The 19639-nt window shown below is 39.2% G+C and overlaps 3 protein-coding genes across 7 annotated transcripts in view; 1 reads left to right on the top strand and 2 right to left on the bottom strand.

The window, feature by feature from the left end:
• Positions 1-3090, top strand: part of LOC106632616 (ribonuclease inhibitor-like) — a 20815-nt gene extending 17725 nt beyond the window's left edge. For both annotated transcript variants that reach the window (XM_042216231.1, XM_042216230.1), the window contains 2 exons: positions 580-756; positions 1313-3090. In XM_042216231.1, coding sequence (XP_042072165.1) covers positions 580-756; positions 1313-1328 — 193 coding nt within the window. In that variant the 3' untranslated portion in view covers positions 1329-3090. The remainder of the gene's footprint in view (positions 1-579; positions 757-1312) is intronic.
• A 110-nt stretch (positions 3091-3200) lies between these two features.
• Positions 3201-6421, bottom strand: LOC102311074 (putative C-type lectin domain family 20 member A). Its single transcript, XM_042216226.1, has 4 exons — positions 5816-6421; positions 5256-5627; positions 4751-5095; positions 3201-3984 (listed from the first exon to the last, which is right to left on the bottom strand). Exons 1-4 carry the CDS (start codon positions 5883-5885, stop codon positions 3644-3646), a joined length of 1128 nt encoding a protein of 375 aa, XP_042072160.1. The 5' UTR covers positions 5886-6421; the 3' UTR covers positions 3201-3643.
• A 1479-nt stretch (positions 6422-7900) lies between these two features.
• Positions 7901-19368, bottom strand: LOC102309623 (H-2 class II histocompatibility antigen, E-S beta chain). 4 transcript variants are annotated; one of them, XM_042216227.1, is made up of 9 exons: positions 19287-19368; positions 15993-16265; positions 15574-15713; positions 10422-10495; positions 9775-9842; positions 9585-9692; positions 9121-9267; positions 8585-8690; positions 7901-8388 (listed from the first exon to the last, which is right to left on the bottom strand). In XM_042216227.1, the coding sequence occupies exons 1-9, from the start codon at positions 19339-19341 to the stop codon at positions 8367-8369; spliced, it is 993 nt and encodes a 330-aa protein (XP_042072161.1). In that variant the 5' UTR covers positions 19342-19368; the 3' UTR covers positions 7901-8366. The 4 variants fall into 4 exon arrangements, with proteins under 4 accessions (XP_042072161.1, XP_042072162.1, XP_005951689.1 ...); XM_042216228.1 differs by having other exon boundaries at positions 19291-19362; XM_005951627.2 differs by lacking the exons at positions 15574-15713; positions 15993-16265; positions 19287-19368 and adding exons at positions 10915-11187; positions 12317-12411 and having other exon boundaries at positions 10422-10635.
• Positions 19369-19639: the final 271 nt, after the last annotated feature.

Raw genomic sequence — 19639 nt, 5'->3', positions numbered from 1 at the left:
GGTGTTGTGTAGTCTGTTAATGGAGTGCATGTGAGAGTTCAGAGTGGTTGTGGCTTTTGGGAAGAAACTATTTTTGAATCTGTCTATGTGCTCATGCATCTGTAGCCAGGTTGAATAGGTCAGAACCAGGTTGGGAGCTTTCCTAGATGATGTTTGTAGCTCTGCTGAGGAAGTGGGAGGAATAGATGTCCAACAGGGAGGAGAGAGAACAGCCAATGGTCTTCTGTGGTGTCTTGACTACTCTGTAAAGCCTCTCCCTGTCTGCCATGATGTGCTTCCGGAGGACTCTCAGCCAACTTTACAACTTTTAAAAGCGAAGCCATGTGATTCCTTGAATAAAAAACACTACTTGTTTTTAAGTCTTTTTATGATAAATGCACAACTTGAATGTGAAAAATTACAAGTTTTTTCTCATGATTTATTTGAAGCTGCTTCCTGTTGGCTTCAGCTGTTTGCAATTTCCATTTTCTAAGCTTCTACATTCTGAACGTTCTTCAGCTCTAAACAGATTATGAAACATTGAATCATTCCAAGAACGCACTTTGTCTAATAAGCGTACATCTTTCATTCTTTATACAGATTGAAGGACTGTGGTTTGTCAGAGATCAGCTGTGATTATCTGGCAGCAGCACTGAAGTCCAACCCCTCCCATCTGAGAGAGCTGGACCTGAGTGGAAACTACAACTTGCAGGAACCAGATGTGAAGCAGCTGTGTGAGCTTAAGGAGAGTCCAGACTGCAGACTGGAGGTGCTGTGGTCAGTAGATTGTTGGATTGAGTTTGTGGTGCTTCTGCAGTATTGTACTAAACAGTCAGCATGAAACAAAGATCCAGTGTTTCCTGTAAAGCTGCAGCTTCTCAGTGAAGCCGTGAGAGGAAAATGGTGACAAGCTTCAGGATTGGACACAAACACTTCCTGTTTCTGCCTGACCTTCCTACCTCTATGGTCACTTTATAGTAACGGCTCACATGCTCTGATCAAACACTGTCAACAGCCAATCAGCTCTCTGAAAAAAGCAGCATGCAGACCAATGACTGCATTCATTTCCAAGTTTAAAGCAGTGAAGAACACAATCTGTAGGTGAGGAAGAATTTAGTGAGAGCAGATGTTTGGATGGAATTCCTTCCAGTTAACAGCTGGAACCGTCCATCTGGATTGTTGGGCTTGTTGTTGGGGTTCCTAAAGAGCTCAGAGTGGACAGACCGAGGTTATTCTAATGAATGAAAGTCCAAACTAAGACTAGGAGTGAAAAACCTTTTCATGAACTTAAACACTTGTTTATATCCTCTGCTCTTCCTTCTTCTCTCTGCAGGTGGAGGTCATGGTAAACAGGATGGTGTGTGTGCTGAGAGAGGATGAGCTGTGTCCTGGTGATCTATTGAGGTTGAAGCAGCAGTGTAGAGACGCTCTGACTGGGCCATGTTACTGTGAGGTGGAGAGGAAAGCTTCATCCAGCAGTGACTAACAGAGGAATGTAAAGAAGTGCAGATGACTGCCAGTGCTGCAGACTGATGTGTGTATCTTTTTTGTGGTGAATTTCCGCAAAGTGGTTGGCTCGCCGTCTGTCACGACCATAATCTCATCCAAAATTTTCTGAAATATTTTGACCCTTACGAGCTTCAGCAACGAAGCAAAAATCACCTAATGCAACACACGTATGTAAGTCCTGGACCAAATTCCATGCGGCATGTTGACTCCTATAACAAACTGAAGCCTTTTGGAATCTGTATAAATGGAGCCATTGATGGCTTTTTGAGAGTTTTGATTTGGCTTCATGCCTATTCAACAAACAGTGATGCCAAAATCAACACACATGCACACACACAATGACTGATTAAAAGAATATAAGCATGGTCACATAACCCAATGCCATTCAGACACGTAAACAATATGAGCTGCTTGTCCAAAAAACATCCAGAAAAGCAGTCATTGTCTTTTAGTTCCTGGAGACGATTTTTCCAGTGCTGAGCATGATGTTGTCTCAGAGAGGCTAACCAGCCTTCAATACACTGAGTCTGATTGCTGGACCCAGTAATAAGAATTACAGAGAAAGAGACACAGAGCGAGAAAAAAAAGTTTGCTTTAACACCCACCATGCACATAAACCATGCTCATTATCATTGTGTTCAGGATATGAAAAAATGTATATTTCATGCATGCATATTAGGCAGTATAAAAGCATAATGCCTAAAACAATTCATGTTCAACAATTGCTTTAAATTTTCCACAATATCATGCATCTACCACTGTTCTTGTTGTTGAGTATTTTTGATAAACTCCTCGACAGTCTTTGTGGATGTTCATGTTTTACAAACTGTCTGTGAGAAGCTGGAGACGTTTCTGCTCCACATCCACTGAGCAGCTGCTCACTTTTGTTCTAGCCAGGAGCCCACATACAGAGGTCCTAAGGACACCAACACAGACATTAAAAAAAAAGAAAGAAAAAAAGACGTTGTTACGTGTTGCAAAATAAACCTTTAGTGGACCAAAATTGGAAGTCCAAATGAACTTTTGAAAGATGTTACTCCGACGTGACTTTGCGCAGTGCGAGTGACATGTAAACATAACGATGTATCAATTGCAGAGCACTCATATGAGGTCCGATGTCACATACACACTCCTAACTAACAAAGCTCTATCAGACTGATTTGAGACTTATGCTGCCGCCCGTTATAACCGGGCGTCAGCACGTCAAAATTTTCCAAACTACTGATGTTTTTTGCCTTTTTGGTGGCTCCATAATCTGCCTCCAACGGCCATGCACACTTGTGAAGTTCCTAAAATCACCTCCGATCTAGATCTGAGTCTTTTCAACAGCTCAAATCACATAATGAGGCAGTGACATCATTTCAAAGAAACAAGGCCTCATTTGTCTTTGGTCTATGGGTCTCTTTGGGCCTCAACACAGGCTTCATTTGGACACGCCCCCTGTGCTAAACACAGAAGATACATTTCATCATTACATTAATGCCACATGGAAAGCATTAGCTGAAGTTAATATAATATACTATGATGTATGTACTTTGTACCTGTGAATCCAAGTAGTTGTGGTATTGCATGTGTTGGATGCACATTTGCTTTTACTGGCTTGGAACCAGCTGTAAAAATGCATCATGTTGACTTTGCTCTTAACTGGTCTTATCATTAAGAGGCGCTTTTTGCATTAGCTAATGTGAAAGCTGTAACAGTGACAGACTTGGTTAAATGAAGGTTTATTTGTCTTCATGAACACATGATCAGATTATAGAGCTCATATGGAGTCGTGACACAAACATGGTTTTACCTGCTTTTAGTGACAGGCTTTGTAATTCAAGCTGAGGATACAATGGTGCGATACAAAGATTTACAGCACATGAAGCAGAAACATTAAAACCATCACCTTATCTGAACTAAATACAACAAACATCCTGCTACAGTTTAATAATGAACCAATCCAGCAACAATGAAGGAAGAAACCAAGATGCTCCTGACTCTGGTAAAGGAGAGGACATGAAACACAGACTGCTCTCTGCAAATGTCTAAGCTGCAGGTAACAATCTGTTGGTCATTTTCAAACCCAGAGACTGTAAACACTGAGCAGAAACACAGAGTTCACCCCAGAAGATCTACATGTGCAGCTAAGAAGTGACTTTAGCTTTAAACTTTAGTGTTTTATACAAATAAAATTAAATCTCTCATTTTCCCTCTGACTGACCCACTCGTGCTGCCCTCCTGTGGTCATGGCTGCAGACATGCCACAGTCTTCAGTCCTTCCCCCTGAAGCCCACCTCTCATAGCACACTACATAATCAGTGACCCAAAGCCACAGAGTGCAGCCGTACTGCAGTCCCAGCCACACGAAAGGAGTCGAGGCGTTTTTGGCTCTTTCCTGGACCCATCGCTGCTGATGAGGGTTGCTGATTGAAACCAGGTCATGATGTGTCTGTCTGCAGTAATTCAAGGCTTCCTCCCAGGTTTTGTTTTCCCTGATCAGAATAAGTTTATCTGCCATAAAATCACAGAAAACATGAAAATGAGTTAAAGCTGAATGCCATTGTGCACTCTGTGGCAGCTTCGAAAGAAACAGCTTTATTTGTTGGAACAAAATATGTCTAACAAAATACTAAACAAACAAAGTAAAAACTAGGAAACTTGAAAGATCCAAGGTAAAACAGATATACAAAGCAAGATGGCAGGACACTGGGATAAAGGAAGCAAAACTGAAGTCAGCACAGGCAGAAAACACAGGGATGGGACTAAAAGCGTAAACAGCCACAGAGACAGAACACAAAGAGAACAGAAAGGGACTGAAAGAATCACTGGGTAGGTTATTGGACCGACTGGAAATGGTGGGAACAAACATGAAAAACAAGAAATATAGTACTAAAAATGTAAATACTGGAATCTCAAAAGCAATTTAAAGAACTCATACAAAGCTAGAATATGCAAATCCCTGAAATCCAAAAGAACAAGTCATAAAACCATAATAAACACAAAACCCGGACAAAGACCCAGGACTATGATACGGTATGGTAGGTCCAGTTTTAGACAAAGAACAAAGAAAAAACATTTCAGTGATTCTTCAGACGAATCAGTCGCTCTACAGAGAAATCTCTGTTCCAACCATCAGCTAAACTTTTTCACCTCTGACAGAAGTTCAACATACATGCAGAAATAAGTGGCTGAAGAAACACACTGACCTAAATCCTCTCAGTGACTCCAGCATTTCATCTGTTGGACAAACAACTGAGATAAATCTGTGTAAACTCACCATCATAGCAGAAGAAAGGCTTTCTTTGGTCACATCCAGCAGAGCTCCATCTTCCTGATCTCTCTAACAGAGTCGTAGCACATGTCCTGTTGTTTAGTCCATCATTAAATGAGTCCATGTCCCAGTATCTGAAAGAGAAGTTACTCCCATCTGACCACCTCCAGCTGTCTCTGAACAGGCCGATCCACAGTTCTTTAGACTTCTTCAGCGTCTTAAACTCTTCACTGTATATCTGATCGAGTCCACTGGCCAGGTCAGTGTGATGCTGTCTGCAGTAGCTCTGAGCCTGAGTCCAGGTCACAGACGTCTCATTCAAATGAAAGGTTTTGTTGTCTTTCATTGTTTCTGTCGAGTCAACAGAAAAACACAAAAACATCTTTATCAGCTAATTTGTTTCATTCTTCAAACTGTCTCTTTCAGGAACATGTGATATAACTCAGATTATAAACTAGATTATAACATTATTAAATATTGTATTATCATATTACTGTCCACATATTCTCACCGTCATAGCAGATGAACTGAAATGTGCGAGTACATTGAACATCTGCCCACTTGTCTCTTGTCTTCACACAGTTCTCAGGGTATGCTTTGTCATTTGGCTCTCCAGCTGTCCAACAGGTCTTATTTTCAGTGTATTCCTCCCCCGGCAGAGACCAGTGCCACGTCCTGTTGTCTCCTGGCTCGCTGTACAGTCCAATCCAGGCTTGTGTTTGACTCTGTGCAGAGTCTTGAAGTCTTCTCATGTCTGTCAGGTCAAACACTTTGGCCAGGTCTGTGTAGTTCTCTCTGCAATATGCCCGTGCTTCATCCCAGCTCATCTCTTCTTTAATAAAGTGGTACTCATACAGCTGACATGTGATGAAGACACACTGACCTGAAACAGAAGAAATACTGTTGAATATCTGCTGATACAAGCAGGAAACTCATGTTCCCATCAAACTGTCCAGTTTACAGGTCAATCCTTGATTTTCTCAGTAAGAGTTCATTTGTTTAATGAGTCCTGATCAAACTAAAGGATTTCAGGTGGAAACAATCAGGAGCCCTGGTAAAATGATCACTCACCCATCAGCAGAAGCAGAAACAGACTCCACTGCATCGTCGCTCTGTCACATGAAAATGACTTTTCTGTCATTTGGAGGAAACAATGAATCCAGCAGCTCTTCAGTGTTTGATGGACACGCAGCACTTTATATTAAACACAGATATCTAGTTTGTCACACACTGCTGTAAGAAATATATGATTGTTCTTAATAAATGATCATCTGTTTAAAATTGTCCAAGAAGAAAAAGCAACAGTTCAAATGTGGTCCACACAGCACCTCTGTACACAGACATGAAATGAGCCTGCAGGTTTGAAACTTACATCTGGTTCTTCTCTGGTGTTCATGCAGACAGCTGTGCAGTAAATAACCATCTGTACTAACACACTCTCTTTGTACTCAGCATTTCAATATTAAGATACAGATTTCCCTCTGACACAGAGACACAGTGTAGATATGAGTTTTGAAAGGACTTGTTCATGGAAAAAAGACATAAAGCACCTCACTGTGGACTGTCCAGCAAGCAGGAACAGGAAGTTTTATTCTAATTTCTAAAAAATTATTTCCTTGTTTGTTGGGGTGATTGTGTTTATATCTATTTTTACTTGACTTTGGCCTTTGACTTGAGATTACTTATATATTTTTGCATTTAAGAAGGTTTTTCTTTAAAAAGTTCAACTTAAATATAAACAAGAAAATGTTTTAGTTGTTTGTTTGTTTTTGACAAATGTTGTATGGAGTTAAATTTTAAAAACTGCAATATTGAAAATAGAAACAAATGAACAGTTCGTTCTGTTTTGAATATTTATTATTGTTTGTTAATAAGACAAAAGTATTTCTTATTAGATTACATGAAAACTAAAGTAATCACTCTAATCTGAACATTTTCTCACACTGATTATGGTAAACCAGTATTTGCTCAGGTTACTTTAAACATATCACTTTTATCACTGAATACAATAAACTCGAACTCATATCAAGTAACTTGTAAATAACTGCTCATATAAAGCCATTATTAAACAATGTGTACATTGGTAATGGTAATTGCGTCTCACCTCAAAACACACATAAAAAACATAAATTGAAAAGATATATGAGCCTGATTAACCTCACTGTTACAAATACCATTTGTGCATCATTAGCAAAGCTACTGTACTTGAAGCTCACTTTACCTGCTACCAACAAGGGTAGCTACCAACTTTGATTACTTTTAATCAGTTTCCAAAGTTATGCTTTACTTTAACATGTTTACAACAATCTTATCATTGTTACTGTTTTACATAGGAGTCATTTTGAGGACAATTACTCCACCTGGGTAATAAAATAAAGAGGCACGGATCATACTTTGTTTAAAGCGTCAACTACAGGATTTATTCTGCAGGCTTCCCTATAAGGCTTCTTCCTGAGAGCATTGTGGCATCTTTAGCGAATCCAGTTTGATAAAACTTCAAGTGTAATTAGATAAAAACTGAATCTGAACAAAAAATATTACGGTGGTGTCCATTTTTTAAACTTGCGTTAAAACATGAACTGAACTGTAATCCCCAGAACTTATGCACCGTTTTTATATCTCTTGACTTTTTAACTATTATTTTAATCCATATTTATGTCTTAAAACTACATTTTTAACCTTTCACAAAGACTATGTAGCATAAGTACCACACTGGGGTTTTTTTTCCCATCATCATAATTACTTAAAGCTGGTCTGTGTTCAGCATTGCAAGTAACTAATCGTGACTAAAAAAAATAGTCATATTTTACAATTAAGGAAAAAACTTGCTGATGTCCACCCAGGAAAAGGGGGATTTATAGTCAGGGTTGGGGGTTAGGATGTGATCGTTATTATGCTTACAGAGCTGTAGTGCGGTTTTGGGATTAGAGTTTGATGTGTTGTGTGATGGTGTTTACACGCTGCAAAACTGTAATATCACCACAATGTGATTGGTCACTTGGACTGGCATCAGTTTGATGATCCAGGAGCAACACCGTCAAGAGGATACACATTGTGCTTCTTTTTGAGCAGCTTAACTAAACACAGACGCACAACGAAGAGTGAAAACTACTTTCCTACGTCTTTTACAGTATTTAAAAGAAGACAGCGATCACATGACTGTGGAATCTGCTTTATTGAGGAAAGAATCAGGAAGTGAAAATACAACAAACAGCTGACAGCTCAGACTGTGGTTTCATCTTTGCATCCATCTGTGTGTGTGTGTGTGTGTGTGTGTGTGTGTGTGTGTGTGTGTGTGTGATGACACTGGAAAGTCACACACACAAACACCCACAGAGCTCCGCCCCCTCCAGCCTTACATCCAAACAAAGCAATCAGACACTCAGTTTCCCAGTACACACCTCGCTGTCCTGCTGTCAGACAGCTGTAAAGACTCTGAGAACACTCTGCACACACTATATGATGACTCCACCACTGAGGCTCCAGTAGATCCACCACAGTCCAGTTTCAGCCTGACTCAAACAGCCTGAATCAAACACAGAGCTGCCAGCTGCTGCTGCTGCTTTTGCTTCCAGCTATCAGACAGAAGCAGAACCAGCTCCAGGTCTACAATCAGGATCCACTACTGGGAACCAGCATCAGTCCTGGGGCACAGAGAGAGAAAACAAGGAGACGGCTCATCGTGAGAACAGGACCTGTATTGCTTTAAACAACAGCTCCAAACTGGTCCCCACAGTCTGCTGGTGTGTAGCAGCAGATGTGCCGGCACAAAGACTAGAAATCTTTTATGATCTATTCAAATGAATCATGAGGATAAATCAAAGCAGCCTGGAACAACACCTGGTTTTGGACTGCTTGGGGAAGAAGTCGTAGACTCTGCAGAGCGCCATGGCAGGATGACGACCACCAGGGGGCGTCATGGAGTGAAGCCTGGCCAATGGCATCACTGGAACATAAAAAATAAAAACAGTCTGAACACAGAAGGGAAACTTTGACACATAATAAACTGCCAGCTGTTGGCAGCTGAACACATGAAGAAGAAGCTGAGACGTCTTCACTAAAAGTGCTTTTATAAAACCTCCACATGTACACCCGAACACGTTATTCTCCATGAGACCAAATCTCACTCAGATCTAGAAACACCTGGTACCCTCACACAGTTTTAATGTCTCACTGATGAAGTTGAATTATGAATATTTTTTTCCAGTGGACTGTGTGTGAGACACCCGGTTTTACTGTGAAAGGAGCAGAACTCCAGACGACACAAGTTCTACATAAAGATGAAACCATCAGCAGTGTGTTCAGTCAGGAGCTGATCCCTCAGGACCTGAGCTTTCATGTGATGAGCTGATGATGTCACAGAAACAGTGAGTCACCTGACTTAGGCAGAACATTTGTGAAGCAGAGCTCAGAGTCGGGTTTGAAGAACATCTCCTTCTGAGGTCTCCACAAGCTCAGAGCTGCAGCATCTTTGTTCCAGTCCTCTGCCTGTTTCTCACCGACCCTGTGAGCCAAAGATGTATCTGCAACACAGAGAACGAGGGTCAAAGGTCAAAGGTGATGGCTCAGGCTGAACTGACACGTCACAGTTCTAATGTTTTTTGCCTAAAACTTAAACCCAACAATCCAACTGATCCAATCAGTCCAAGTTATCCTTACTTTGGACTAACTGAAGCCCTTCAGGAGCTCCATTAGCTTCTGGAAGTCACAGCTTCTCTTTTCTTTGCTGCAACTATAGTCTGGTGTTAATTAATTTTAATCTGATCTAACCTGGTTTTCGCCTGGGATAAACTGGTTTTAGTCTGGTTTAAACTGGTGTTTCAGTGGGTGCTGATCTAACCTCCACTCTTCCTCCTGTAGATGACTCCAGCCACAAACAAGATCAGACCCAGGATCAGTCCTATGGCTCCAACTATGATCAGTCTCTCTGTTTCAGGCATGGGCGGGACTGAAGACACACAGGTGAGAGTCACACAGGTGAACGGACACACAGGCAGTGTACAGGTGTGTTGACACAGACAGGTATTTACCCCAGTTAATAATCAGCGGTTTATCCAGGCTGGCGTGCTCCACCATACAGGAGATCTTCTCTCCAGACCTTCAACACAAACCAACATCGCTGATATTTATCTGATTTATCTGATTTGTGTGATCAGCTGATGGTTACCTGATCACCTGCAACACATTTTATATCATGGACATGACTCACAAAGGTGTGGAAAAGAGAAATTATGGAAATGTTCACATAACTGAATCAGCAATCGTCCTGTTTTAAACTTTCAACAATATTAAACACAATCTTGGGGACTTCCTGTTTTCGATCTCAATTTTCAGACAGTTCCTGCTGAAACACTCGGCTCTGCAGAAACTGAAACCTCAGATGGGTTCAGTTTTAGCAGGAATGAGGAAGAGGGAACAGCTTTCACAGGCTGAGCTGTGAATATCTGCGTCTGTGGACGATGTTATGGTCATTCAAACTAAAGTCAGTGAGCTGGAGCCACAGAAGAAAACCTGGACAAAGATCAGAGTTAACAGCCTGTGCTGAAGGATCAGACCCTTCAAACATCACCATTGAAGGAGTTTGGTGCTGACAGTGGAATTATCCTGGAGAGGGCATAGGTGGTCAGACTGTCCAGGCAAACAAAGAGTCCTGGTCCCAGGTTTGACCTGGACTCACCTGGGTATGTACTCCAAGTGGGAGTGGACCTGGTAGAGCCAATCACCATTTGCAAACTCTTCAGTGGAAGTGATGTCAGAGGTTGTTTCCTGTCCATTTCTCAACCAGCTCACTTTGATCTGTTTGGGGTAGAAGTCATAGACGCTGCAAACCAACATGGCAGGATGGTGACGACCAGGAGCCATCGTGGAGTGAAGTCTGACTGATGGTTTCACTGGAACATCAGAAAGAGGAGGAATGTTTTTACTTCATTCAAAGTTAAAACTGCAACACAATAAAGCTGAAGTGACTTTATAAATATAACAAGCCTGAAATGGTCAGACTGTTCCTGTCAAACTAACAGAACTACAGAGAACATGTAGCTTTAACTGAATGTGTCAGATTAAGCCTTCAGCAGTGTTAGCTGTAAACTAAGTGCAGAGAGTTCAGTCAGGACATCAGTGTGATGAAGTTTATATGATGATCTCATGATGTCACAGAAACACTGACTCACCTGACTTAGAAAGAACGTTTGCGTACCAGATCCCAACGTTGGGTTGGCAATACGTCTCCTTCTGAGCTCTCATTGCAGCGAGCTGTCCAGGATTATTGTTCCACATCTCTGCATTCTTCATACCAAACTCTGTGTATCCAACATACTTTCCCACATCACTGCTGAACCTGACAAACTCTATCTTGTTGTAATAGTACGAGGTGATGAACTCGATGTCCCTTAGCTCAGTGGAGTTAAACAGGCAGCGAGTTGAAGAGTAACACTCATATCCATCTGAAACACAAAGATCAGAGAATCACTCTCCTATAGTAGTTTGGGAAACCTTTAAGAACATGTTGTTGGAATGATATGATCATGATAGCTTCACCTTATTTAGATCATTAAGCTTACCAACAGAGTATCAGTTACATTTCATATATATATAACAACAATTCACAAAAATAGGGCAGACCTTATAGCAAGGGTCTTGAACTCCAGGCCTCGAGGGCCGGTGTCCTGCAGGTTTTAGATATTATCCTGTGTCAACACACCTGAATCAAATGATTAGTTCATTACCAGGCCTCTTATCTGTGTGTTCATATGGGTAAAAACTATAACTAATACAGCCTTTGTTCTTACAATATGATACAATTGATTGTTCTGAAAATCAGAAAAGAATGAGGTAAAAAGGCTTTTAAATATGCTGCAGAAGGAGCTGAAATTGTGAGAAATGCTTACCCTGTAGGAGTTTAAGTCAGTTTTAAAGGAACAAGAGAATAACTCTTTTCTGTGTGACTGTTTTTAATTGTTGCTCTTAATGCAGTTTTCACCTGTTTGTATGCAATATAGTATTTGTTTTAAATTATTGTAATGTGTTGTATATGTTTTTACTTTTACTGCCATGATGCCAGGTCTCTCTTCCAAATGAGATTTGAATCTCAATTAGATTTTTACCTGAATTAATAAGGATTAAATGTTAAATACATAACATTTATTTTACTTGCATTTTTAATCAATCTTATATTTAAATGTTCATTTTCTATTTTATCTAGGGATTGAGAGTAACGAAGTTTCTATTCTCTGTATGTCCTGTACATGTGGCAGAATTGACAATAAAGTTGACTTTGACTTTGACTTTGACTTTGATTTATGTACATTTACTTTACATATAAATAGTTCCTGGTGTGAGACCAGGAGGACACACAAATCCCTGTGGCATGGCTGATGGACCCGGAAGGTTACTTTTATAATTGATTAAATATGAGCAAAGTAAAATAAAGCAGCAAAATGATCTTTCTGAAATTATTTGTTTTATTCAGCAGTTTAACATAGACTGATGGATGAATTCATTAATTCAGCTGTAACGCTGTAAAGCTTAATGATAGCTGAAGTAGTGAGTGTTTAATTAGTGTATTGAGCTTACCTACTGTGCAGATGTTGATGAAGAGGAGGGTGAAGCATAAAAACTTTGAAGCCATGTTCCTGGGTTGTGCTGGCAAACTCTGACACAGTCTGACTGAAAGCTGCTGTAAAAACCAGAGTGCAGGGTCACATGACCACAGCATCAGCTGTTACCAGGAAGAAATCTATAACAATATTTTGTTATATTTTTTGACAGTCCAGGATGTGCCCTGCCTTTTAATAGGCTCCAGCTACCCCGTGTTGCTATTTGGATACCTGAAGCCTGATGGATGTTGTCAATTATAAACCAGAAACTCACAAATAGGCTAAAGTTTTTCATATTATTGTCATTACTGAGAGATTTTATCAATTTGTTGGTTTATTGGCTGTGATTTGGTGAAGTTTACAGTGATCAGGTACAGAGCAGCTGTGGCATTCATGGTCAGTGGGAAGATATAAGGGAAGCAGACATTTATATTTGATGTAATGATGCTGAGTAAATTCACTGACTGAATTTGACCCTTTACACTAGCTTTATAGAGTCTAATGGTTGAATTGCAACAGGTTTTGGACATGATCGCACAGGAGTTAAATATTAAAGAAGTGGTTTGATAGAAACAAATTGCCTCTAAATTTAAATAAAACAGATTAATGCTATTTGGAAACTATGAGAAAAACATTAACATTGAAATTAGTCTTAATTCCCCTTTGGGGATAAATAAAGTCTTTCTGATTCTGATATCTACAAAGGGATAATACCATTAAATTTCTTGGTGTGATCATTGATCATAGGCCTGTTGGAAATCACACATCACTTAAGGAAAGTTAGCTCGGGGCATTGCTGTCTTGAAGAAAGCAAAACAATTTCTGGATAGGAAAACATTGTATATGTTATATTGTGCTTTACTATCACGCATGAGTTATTGTGTAGAGATTTGGGGAAATACAGCTGAAAGTAATATTCAGACTATAATCATAATGCAGAAAAGGCCTATTAGATTAATAAATCAGGAGGGGTATAGGGCTCACACAAACACACTCTTTATTAAGATGCAAGCTATAAAATTCCAGGATCTGGTGAAGTTTAAAACAGTGCAAATAATATATAAGGCAAGGAAAGGGATGCTCCCAATGGAAATAAGTAAATGGTTCTTAGAGAGAGAAGGGAGGTATAATTTTAGAGGGAAGTGGGATTTAGAAATACAAAGAGTTTTAAAACCAGTTTTAAAAAAACTCAAAAAAGAAATTTTAAATTAGTATAAGAATGAAGAAAACACAATTAACCCAACACAGCAGTCAAAGTGATGTTTATTTTCTTTTGCAAATTAGAAAATCTAAATATAGTTTTAGTTGAATATGAGAAAATATTTTTTGTGATGTTGTGTTCTAAGTTGAAGGCGTTGTATAAGTTTTTGTTGTTCGAACTTAAATAGAATGATGAGGAAATGATTAAGATGTAAACTTAGGGCAGTGGGGCTAGATAAGTATATACTTCTGCCTACTCCTTTTCACACAACTGAATGGAATGATATTATGGAATGTTGGTGAATGTATGTGTTTGAAATGAAACTGTACTGAACTGAAAATCAGTCAGATAACTCATACAGCATCATCTTATGTTTTGCTGTATTCAGTTGAATCTGCCGATCAGCTGATAAAAAAGAAAAATCTACTGGAGCTCAAAATGCAGGTTTTTAGCTATTTTTAGACTTATCCCTCCATCATTACACAATCCCACATCAAGCTTGGGTTGTTACGCCCCAATAACACTGGAATACTCCACCAATGACAATAAAGGAGCTCTCTACATATCACACCTTTAAGGAATATCTTAAAAAAAGAAGGTGAACTGATCACCTTCCCCCAGAATCCCCAACCAGTAACTTACCTGTGAAATGTACTTTGCACTCAAACATCCACCAGCTGCAGCAGAGCTCAAATATCTTCATTCAGCTTGAATGTTTAATTTTGTATTTAAATGTAACACTCAGAAGCTGTTTTTGGGTTTTCACATAACATTGATGGGTTTATAAACCAATAATTAACTGTGATGTGGCATTTAAGTGACTAAATAAAGTGTGGTTTGAAGACAGACCAAACTGGCTCAGCAGCCTTGTGCCTTCTTCTGCACCCAGTGACACAACACTGACTGGTTGTTGTAGAAGATGAGAACATCTTGTGGCAAAGCTTGCACAATTATATTTTATCATCAATAATTACAACAATAAATAAAAACATGATAACAAAATGAAAGGAACTGAGATGAAAATAAATGAACTCAAATCTTTGTCAATAAATCTTTAATGAAACAAAAAACCTTCTGGTTCACATCACTGTTCTCTGTCATCAAAAACTCTGTTAATAATCAGTCTAAGTGAGGACTGGAAGGTCTGCAATCATGCTGACCTGCTGCTGCTGTTTTTAAGGACAGGGTTTCTTCCAGATGTTTGACATGTAATAAAGCATATAAAATATTGGGATGTAAAAGAAATTCAATAAAGATCAGCAGTTTATCTGAGGATGCTTTCTGCTGGCACCGGAGGTAAAACAGCAGGTTCCGTGTAATCAGATTACAAACTCCTCAGATTTATTAAGACATCAGCCCCAACCATTCAGTGTCACTCGGTTCCTCTGATGAGTAAGAAGATTCCTGCTGCCACCCCGAGGACACCGACAGTCAGACCCACTCCACAAAACATGGCAGGTCCAAGAATGAGATCAGAGTTCTCCACAGCTGCAGACAGAAACACAGAGAGTGATGTGAACCTTCACATCTGGAAACAGTCATGGAGTCCCACAGGGTTCAGTGCTGGGAACTATACTTTTTATTTCAGGCAATATTGTTAGAAAACACTGCATAATTTTCATTACTATACAGATGACACTCAGTTTTACTTAAATATTAATGCTGTAAAAACTCGCTGAAAAGCCTTCAGCTAATCCAAAATTCTGCAGCAAGAGTCCTGACAGGGACTAGAAAGAGAGCCGATTTCATTGGCTTCAGTTAAATCCGGAATTCAAAATCCTGCTCCTCACATACAAGGTCTTAAATATCCAGGCCCCATCTTAACTTAACCCTTGTATGGTGTTCGGGTCTGTGAGACCCGTGTTCAGTTTTTTTCAAAAGAAAAATTAAACAATTAATTATTTTTTCACGTGTAAATGTGTTGTGTCTTTCCACTCACTCCACTTGATTATAACTGATTTATTTATAACATTTTATATAAAAGAAAAACGAGAAGCACATTAATTCATAAAAGAGAGTTCAGTGGAAGTGATGTCAGAGGTTGTTTCCTGTCCATTTCTCAACCAGCTCACTTTGATCTGTTTGGGGTAGAAGTCATAGACGCTGCAAACCAACATGGCAGGATGGTGACGACCAGGAGCCATCGTGGAGTGAAGTCTGACTGATGGTTTCACTGGAACATCAGAAAGAGGAGGAATGTTTTTACTTCATTCAAAGTTAAAACTGCAACACAATAAAGCTGAAGTGACTTTATAAATATAACAAGCCTGAAATGGTCAGACTGTTCCTGTCAAACTAACAGAACTACAGAGAACATGTAGCTTTAACTGAATGTGTCAGATTAAGCCTTCAGCAGTGTTAGCTGTAAACTAAGTGCAGAGAGTTCAGTCAGGACATCAGTGTGATGAAGTTTATATGATGATCTCATGATGTCACAGAAACACTGACTCACCTGACTTAGAAAGAACTTTTGCGTACCAGATCCCAACGTTGGGTTGGCAATACGTCTCCTTCTGAGCTCTCATTGCAGCGAGCTGTCCAGGATTATTGTTCCACATCTCTGCATTCTTCATACCAAACTCCGTGTATCCAACATACTTTCCCACATCACTGCTGAACCTGACAAACTCTATCTTGTTGTAATAGTACGAGGTGATGAACTCGATGTCCCTTAGCTCAGTGGAGTTAAACAGGCAGCGAGTTGAAGAGTAACACTCATATCCATCTGAAACACAAAGATCAGAGAATCACTCTCCTATAGTAGTTCGGGAAACCTTTAAGAACATGTTGTTGGAATGATATGATCGTGATAGCTTCACCTTATTCAGATCATTAAGCTTACCAACAGAGTATCAGTTACATTTCATATATATATATAACAACAATTCACAAAAATAGGGCAGACCTTATAGCAAGGGTCTTGAACTCCAGGCCTCGAGGGCCGGTGTCCTGCAGGTTTTAGATATTATCCTGTGTCAACACACCTGAATCAAATGATTAGTTCATTACCAGGCCTCTGTAGAACTTCAAGATATGGGTTGTGTCCGAAAACGTAGGCCGCATCCTTTGGAGGACCTGGCCTTCGTGGTCTATGTGGGCCGGGTCCTTCGAAGATCGAGAAGGCGGAAATGCGAGGTTGTGAAATTGGACGGTCTAGCCTTTAGATTTGGATCACCGCTTTGTCGGTGGAGTTTAATAAACTCAGCCGTGTGCGCCTTTCTATCTAAAATATTACAGGACACTGGTGTAAATTCTCGACTTTCTCACACTTCTTTTTAATCAGTTTTCTGTTTAACATTTATATCAAATGCGGCCACCGAAGGATGCAGCCTACGTTTTGGGACACGGCTATGTTGAGGAAGTAATTCAGCCATTTAAATTAGCTATGTTAGATCGAGGACACATCTAAAACCTGTAGGACACCGGCCCTCGAGTTCCCTGCCTTATAATATTACAGAGGTAACCCCAACAATCTTAAGATGAGTAAATTTGGCAACATTTGAAAAGAAAAACTTTTTTAAAGACAATTACAACCAACAGAACCAGGATCAGGAAGAAGCGCTGCCATGACAGGTTGTGTTATTGAAGAACAAAAAAGGAGAGCACAGAGACACAAGACAAAACACAAAGATGGAAGACATAATTTAATGCACCAGTGATGTATAAACACATGGGAATCCCCCAACAGCCTACACCTATTGTAGCATAACTGAGGGAGGATTCAGGGTCACCTGATCATGCTCCAACTATATGCTTTAGCAAAAAGAAAATTTTGAAGTCTAATCTCAAAATTGGGCCTGATCATTCAAGACCTTGTACGTAAGGGGAAGGATTTTAAATTGGGCTCTGAATTTAACACAACCAGCCAATTGAGAAATCAGCTAGTTAAATAAATGTTAATATGCACATTGAAGGATATATCCTGGTTAAAAATGTCAAGAGTCCTCACAGTGTTACTGGAGAAAATCCTGTCCAGTTTTTCGTTGGATGCCATATTTCTGAAGTTTTTCTGAGGTTCAAATATGAAAACCTCAGTTTGTCTGAATAAAAGAGAACAGATCAACATGTTTATGTCTTTAAGACATACCTGTATGTTGTGGCAACATTTCAAAACAATGTATTTTGTTAGTGAATAACACGTGATGTTCTAATGTCATAATACAATGTTGCAGAAAAGTCTCTGTGTGACTGGGTAGTGTGTTTGTAGGGAGAGTCTGAATAGGAATAAGCAGAATAAGGAAACAGATCAGAGCGTCTTCTGCATATAAATTGACATTTAGCTTCATTCGTGTTGGAATTAGCCAGATGTACAGTTAAAAAAAAGGGGAACTGTGGAGTCTCACTGTTTTTACGAGTTCAGTTAATAAGAAGAGACGTTAACCACTTCTCACTTTGTTTCATGAGTTGTTTGTTTCTAGTGTCTTGCCTTTATTTTTACTTCCCATCTCTTTGTATAAACTACATGTACTCAGAATTTCACATTAAGACCATTGCTTTTTTTTTCCTCTACAAAACATCTTTGTGAAAATTTATCAAACGCTGCATTCGATCTTTATGCAGATGACACAATGATCTATTGTTTAGATACTTCAGTAATACAAACTCAAGCTGCATTTGATGATGTTCAGGCCCATAAATACAAGCTCATGTTAATCTCAAATGGCAAAGAATGTTAGCTATGTTTCCTAAGATTAAAACCATTCAATGGTCACATCTTATAAATACTATTATAGATCAAAATTTGTCATTTAAAACTCACATTTAAAGGCTGGTGAGGAAAACCTTTTTGTAACTGTTTTTTTTTTTTTTTTTAAGTTTTTTGTTTATTTTATTGCTTTATTTTGGTGATCTGCTTTTCATGAATGTCCCTGCTTAGTACTTGAAGAGGTTGGGGACTGTCTACCATGGTGTTTTCTGTTTTATTACTGGCTGTGGAAATTGACTACATCACTGTTTTCTGTATGCTGCTACTAAATGTCCATCCCTGTATATCTGGAGACTTTCTTTTGGTTTTTGGTTGGTCTTTATCTATAAATCTCTCCTTGGGCTGATTCCCTCTTATCTGTGTGTTCATATGGGTAAAAACTATAACTAATACAGCCTTTGTTCTTACAATGTGATACAATTGATTGTTCTGAAAATCAGAAAAGAATGAGGTAAAAAGGCTTTTAAATATGCTGCAGAAGGAGCTGAAATTGTGAGAAATGCTTACCCTGTAGGAGTTTAAGTCAGTTTTAAAGGAACAAGAGAATAACTCTTTTAGTCTGTGTGACTGTTTTTAATTGTTGCTCTTAATGCAGTTTTCACCTGTTTGTATGCAATATAGTATTTGTTTTAAATTATTGTAATGTGTTGTATATGTTTTTACTTTTACTGCCATGATGCCAGGTCTCTCTTCCAAATGAGATTTGAATCTCAATTAGATTTTTACCTGAATTAATAAGGATTAAATGTTAAATACATAACATTTATGTACATTTACTTTACATATAAATAGTTCCTGGTGTGAGACCAGGAGGAGACACAAATCCCTGTGGCATGGCTGATGGACCAGGAAGATTACTTTTATAATTGATTAAATACGAGCAAAGTAAAATAAAGCAGCAAAATGATCTTTCTGAAATCATTTGTTTTATTCAGCAGTTTAACAAGTAGACTGATGGATGAATTCATTAATCCAGCTGTAACGCTGTAAAGCTTAATGATAGCTGAAGTAGTGAGTGTTTGATTAGTGTATTGAGCTTACCTACTGTGCAGATGTTGATGAAGAGGAGGGTGAAGCATAAAAACTTTGAAGCCATGTTCCTGGGTTGTGCTGGCAAACTCTGACACAGTCTGACTGAAAGCTGCTGTAAAAACCAGAGTGCAGGGTCACATGACCACAGCATCAGCTGTTACCAGGAAGAAATCTATAACAATGTTTTGTTATATTTTTTTGACAGTCCAGGATGTGCCCTGCCTTTTAATAGGCTCCAGCTACCCCGTGTTGCTATTTGGATACCTGAAGCCTGATGGATGTTGTCAATTATAAACCAGAAACTCACAAATAGGCTAAAGTTTTTCATATTATTGTCATTACTGAGAGATTTTATCAATTTG

This window comes from Haplochromis burtoni, unplaced genomic scaffold (assembly GCF_018398535.1).
Source record: "Haplochromis burtoni strain Fernald_Lab_line unplaced genomic scaffold, NCSU_Asbu1 Contig_973, whole genome shotgun sequence".
NCBI lineage: Eukaryota > Metazoa > Chordata > Actinopteri > Cichliformes > Cichlidae > Haplochromis > Haplochromis burtoni.
This window is presented reverse-complemented; position numbering and strand designations above follow the sequence as displayed.

Coding starts and splice junctions, on each gene's coding strand:
- LOC102311074 (XM_042216226.1), bottom strand. CDS start 5,885: ATGACAGAAAAGTCATTTTCATGTGACAGAGCGACGATGCAGTGGAGT. Junction 5,096..5,255: donor TCAGTTCATCTGCTATGACG/GTGAGAATATGT, acceptor TTGACTCGACAG/AAACAATGAAAGACAACAAA. Junction 3,985..4,750: donor GCCTTTCTTCTGCTATGATG/GTGAGTTTACAC, acceptor ATTTTATGGCAG/ATAAACTTATTCTGATCAGG.
- LOC102309623 (XM_042216227.1), bottom strand. CDS start 19,341: ATGGCTTCAAAGTTTTTATGCTTCACCCTCCTCTTCATCAACATCTGC. Junction 16,266..19,286: donor CATCAACATCTGCACAGTAG/GTAAGCTCAATA, acceptor TTTGTGTTTCAG/ATGGATATGAGTGTTACTCT. Junction 8,389..8,584: donor CCCAAGCAGTCCAAAACCAG/GTGTTGTTCCAG, acceptor TCTGTGCCCCAG/GACTGATGCTGGTTCCCAGT.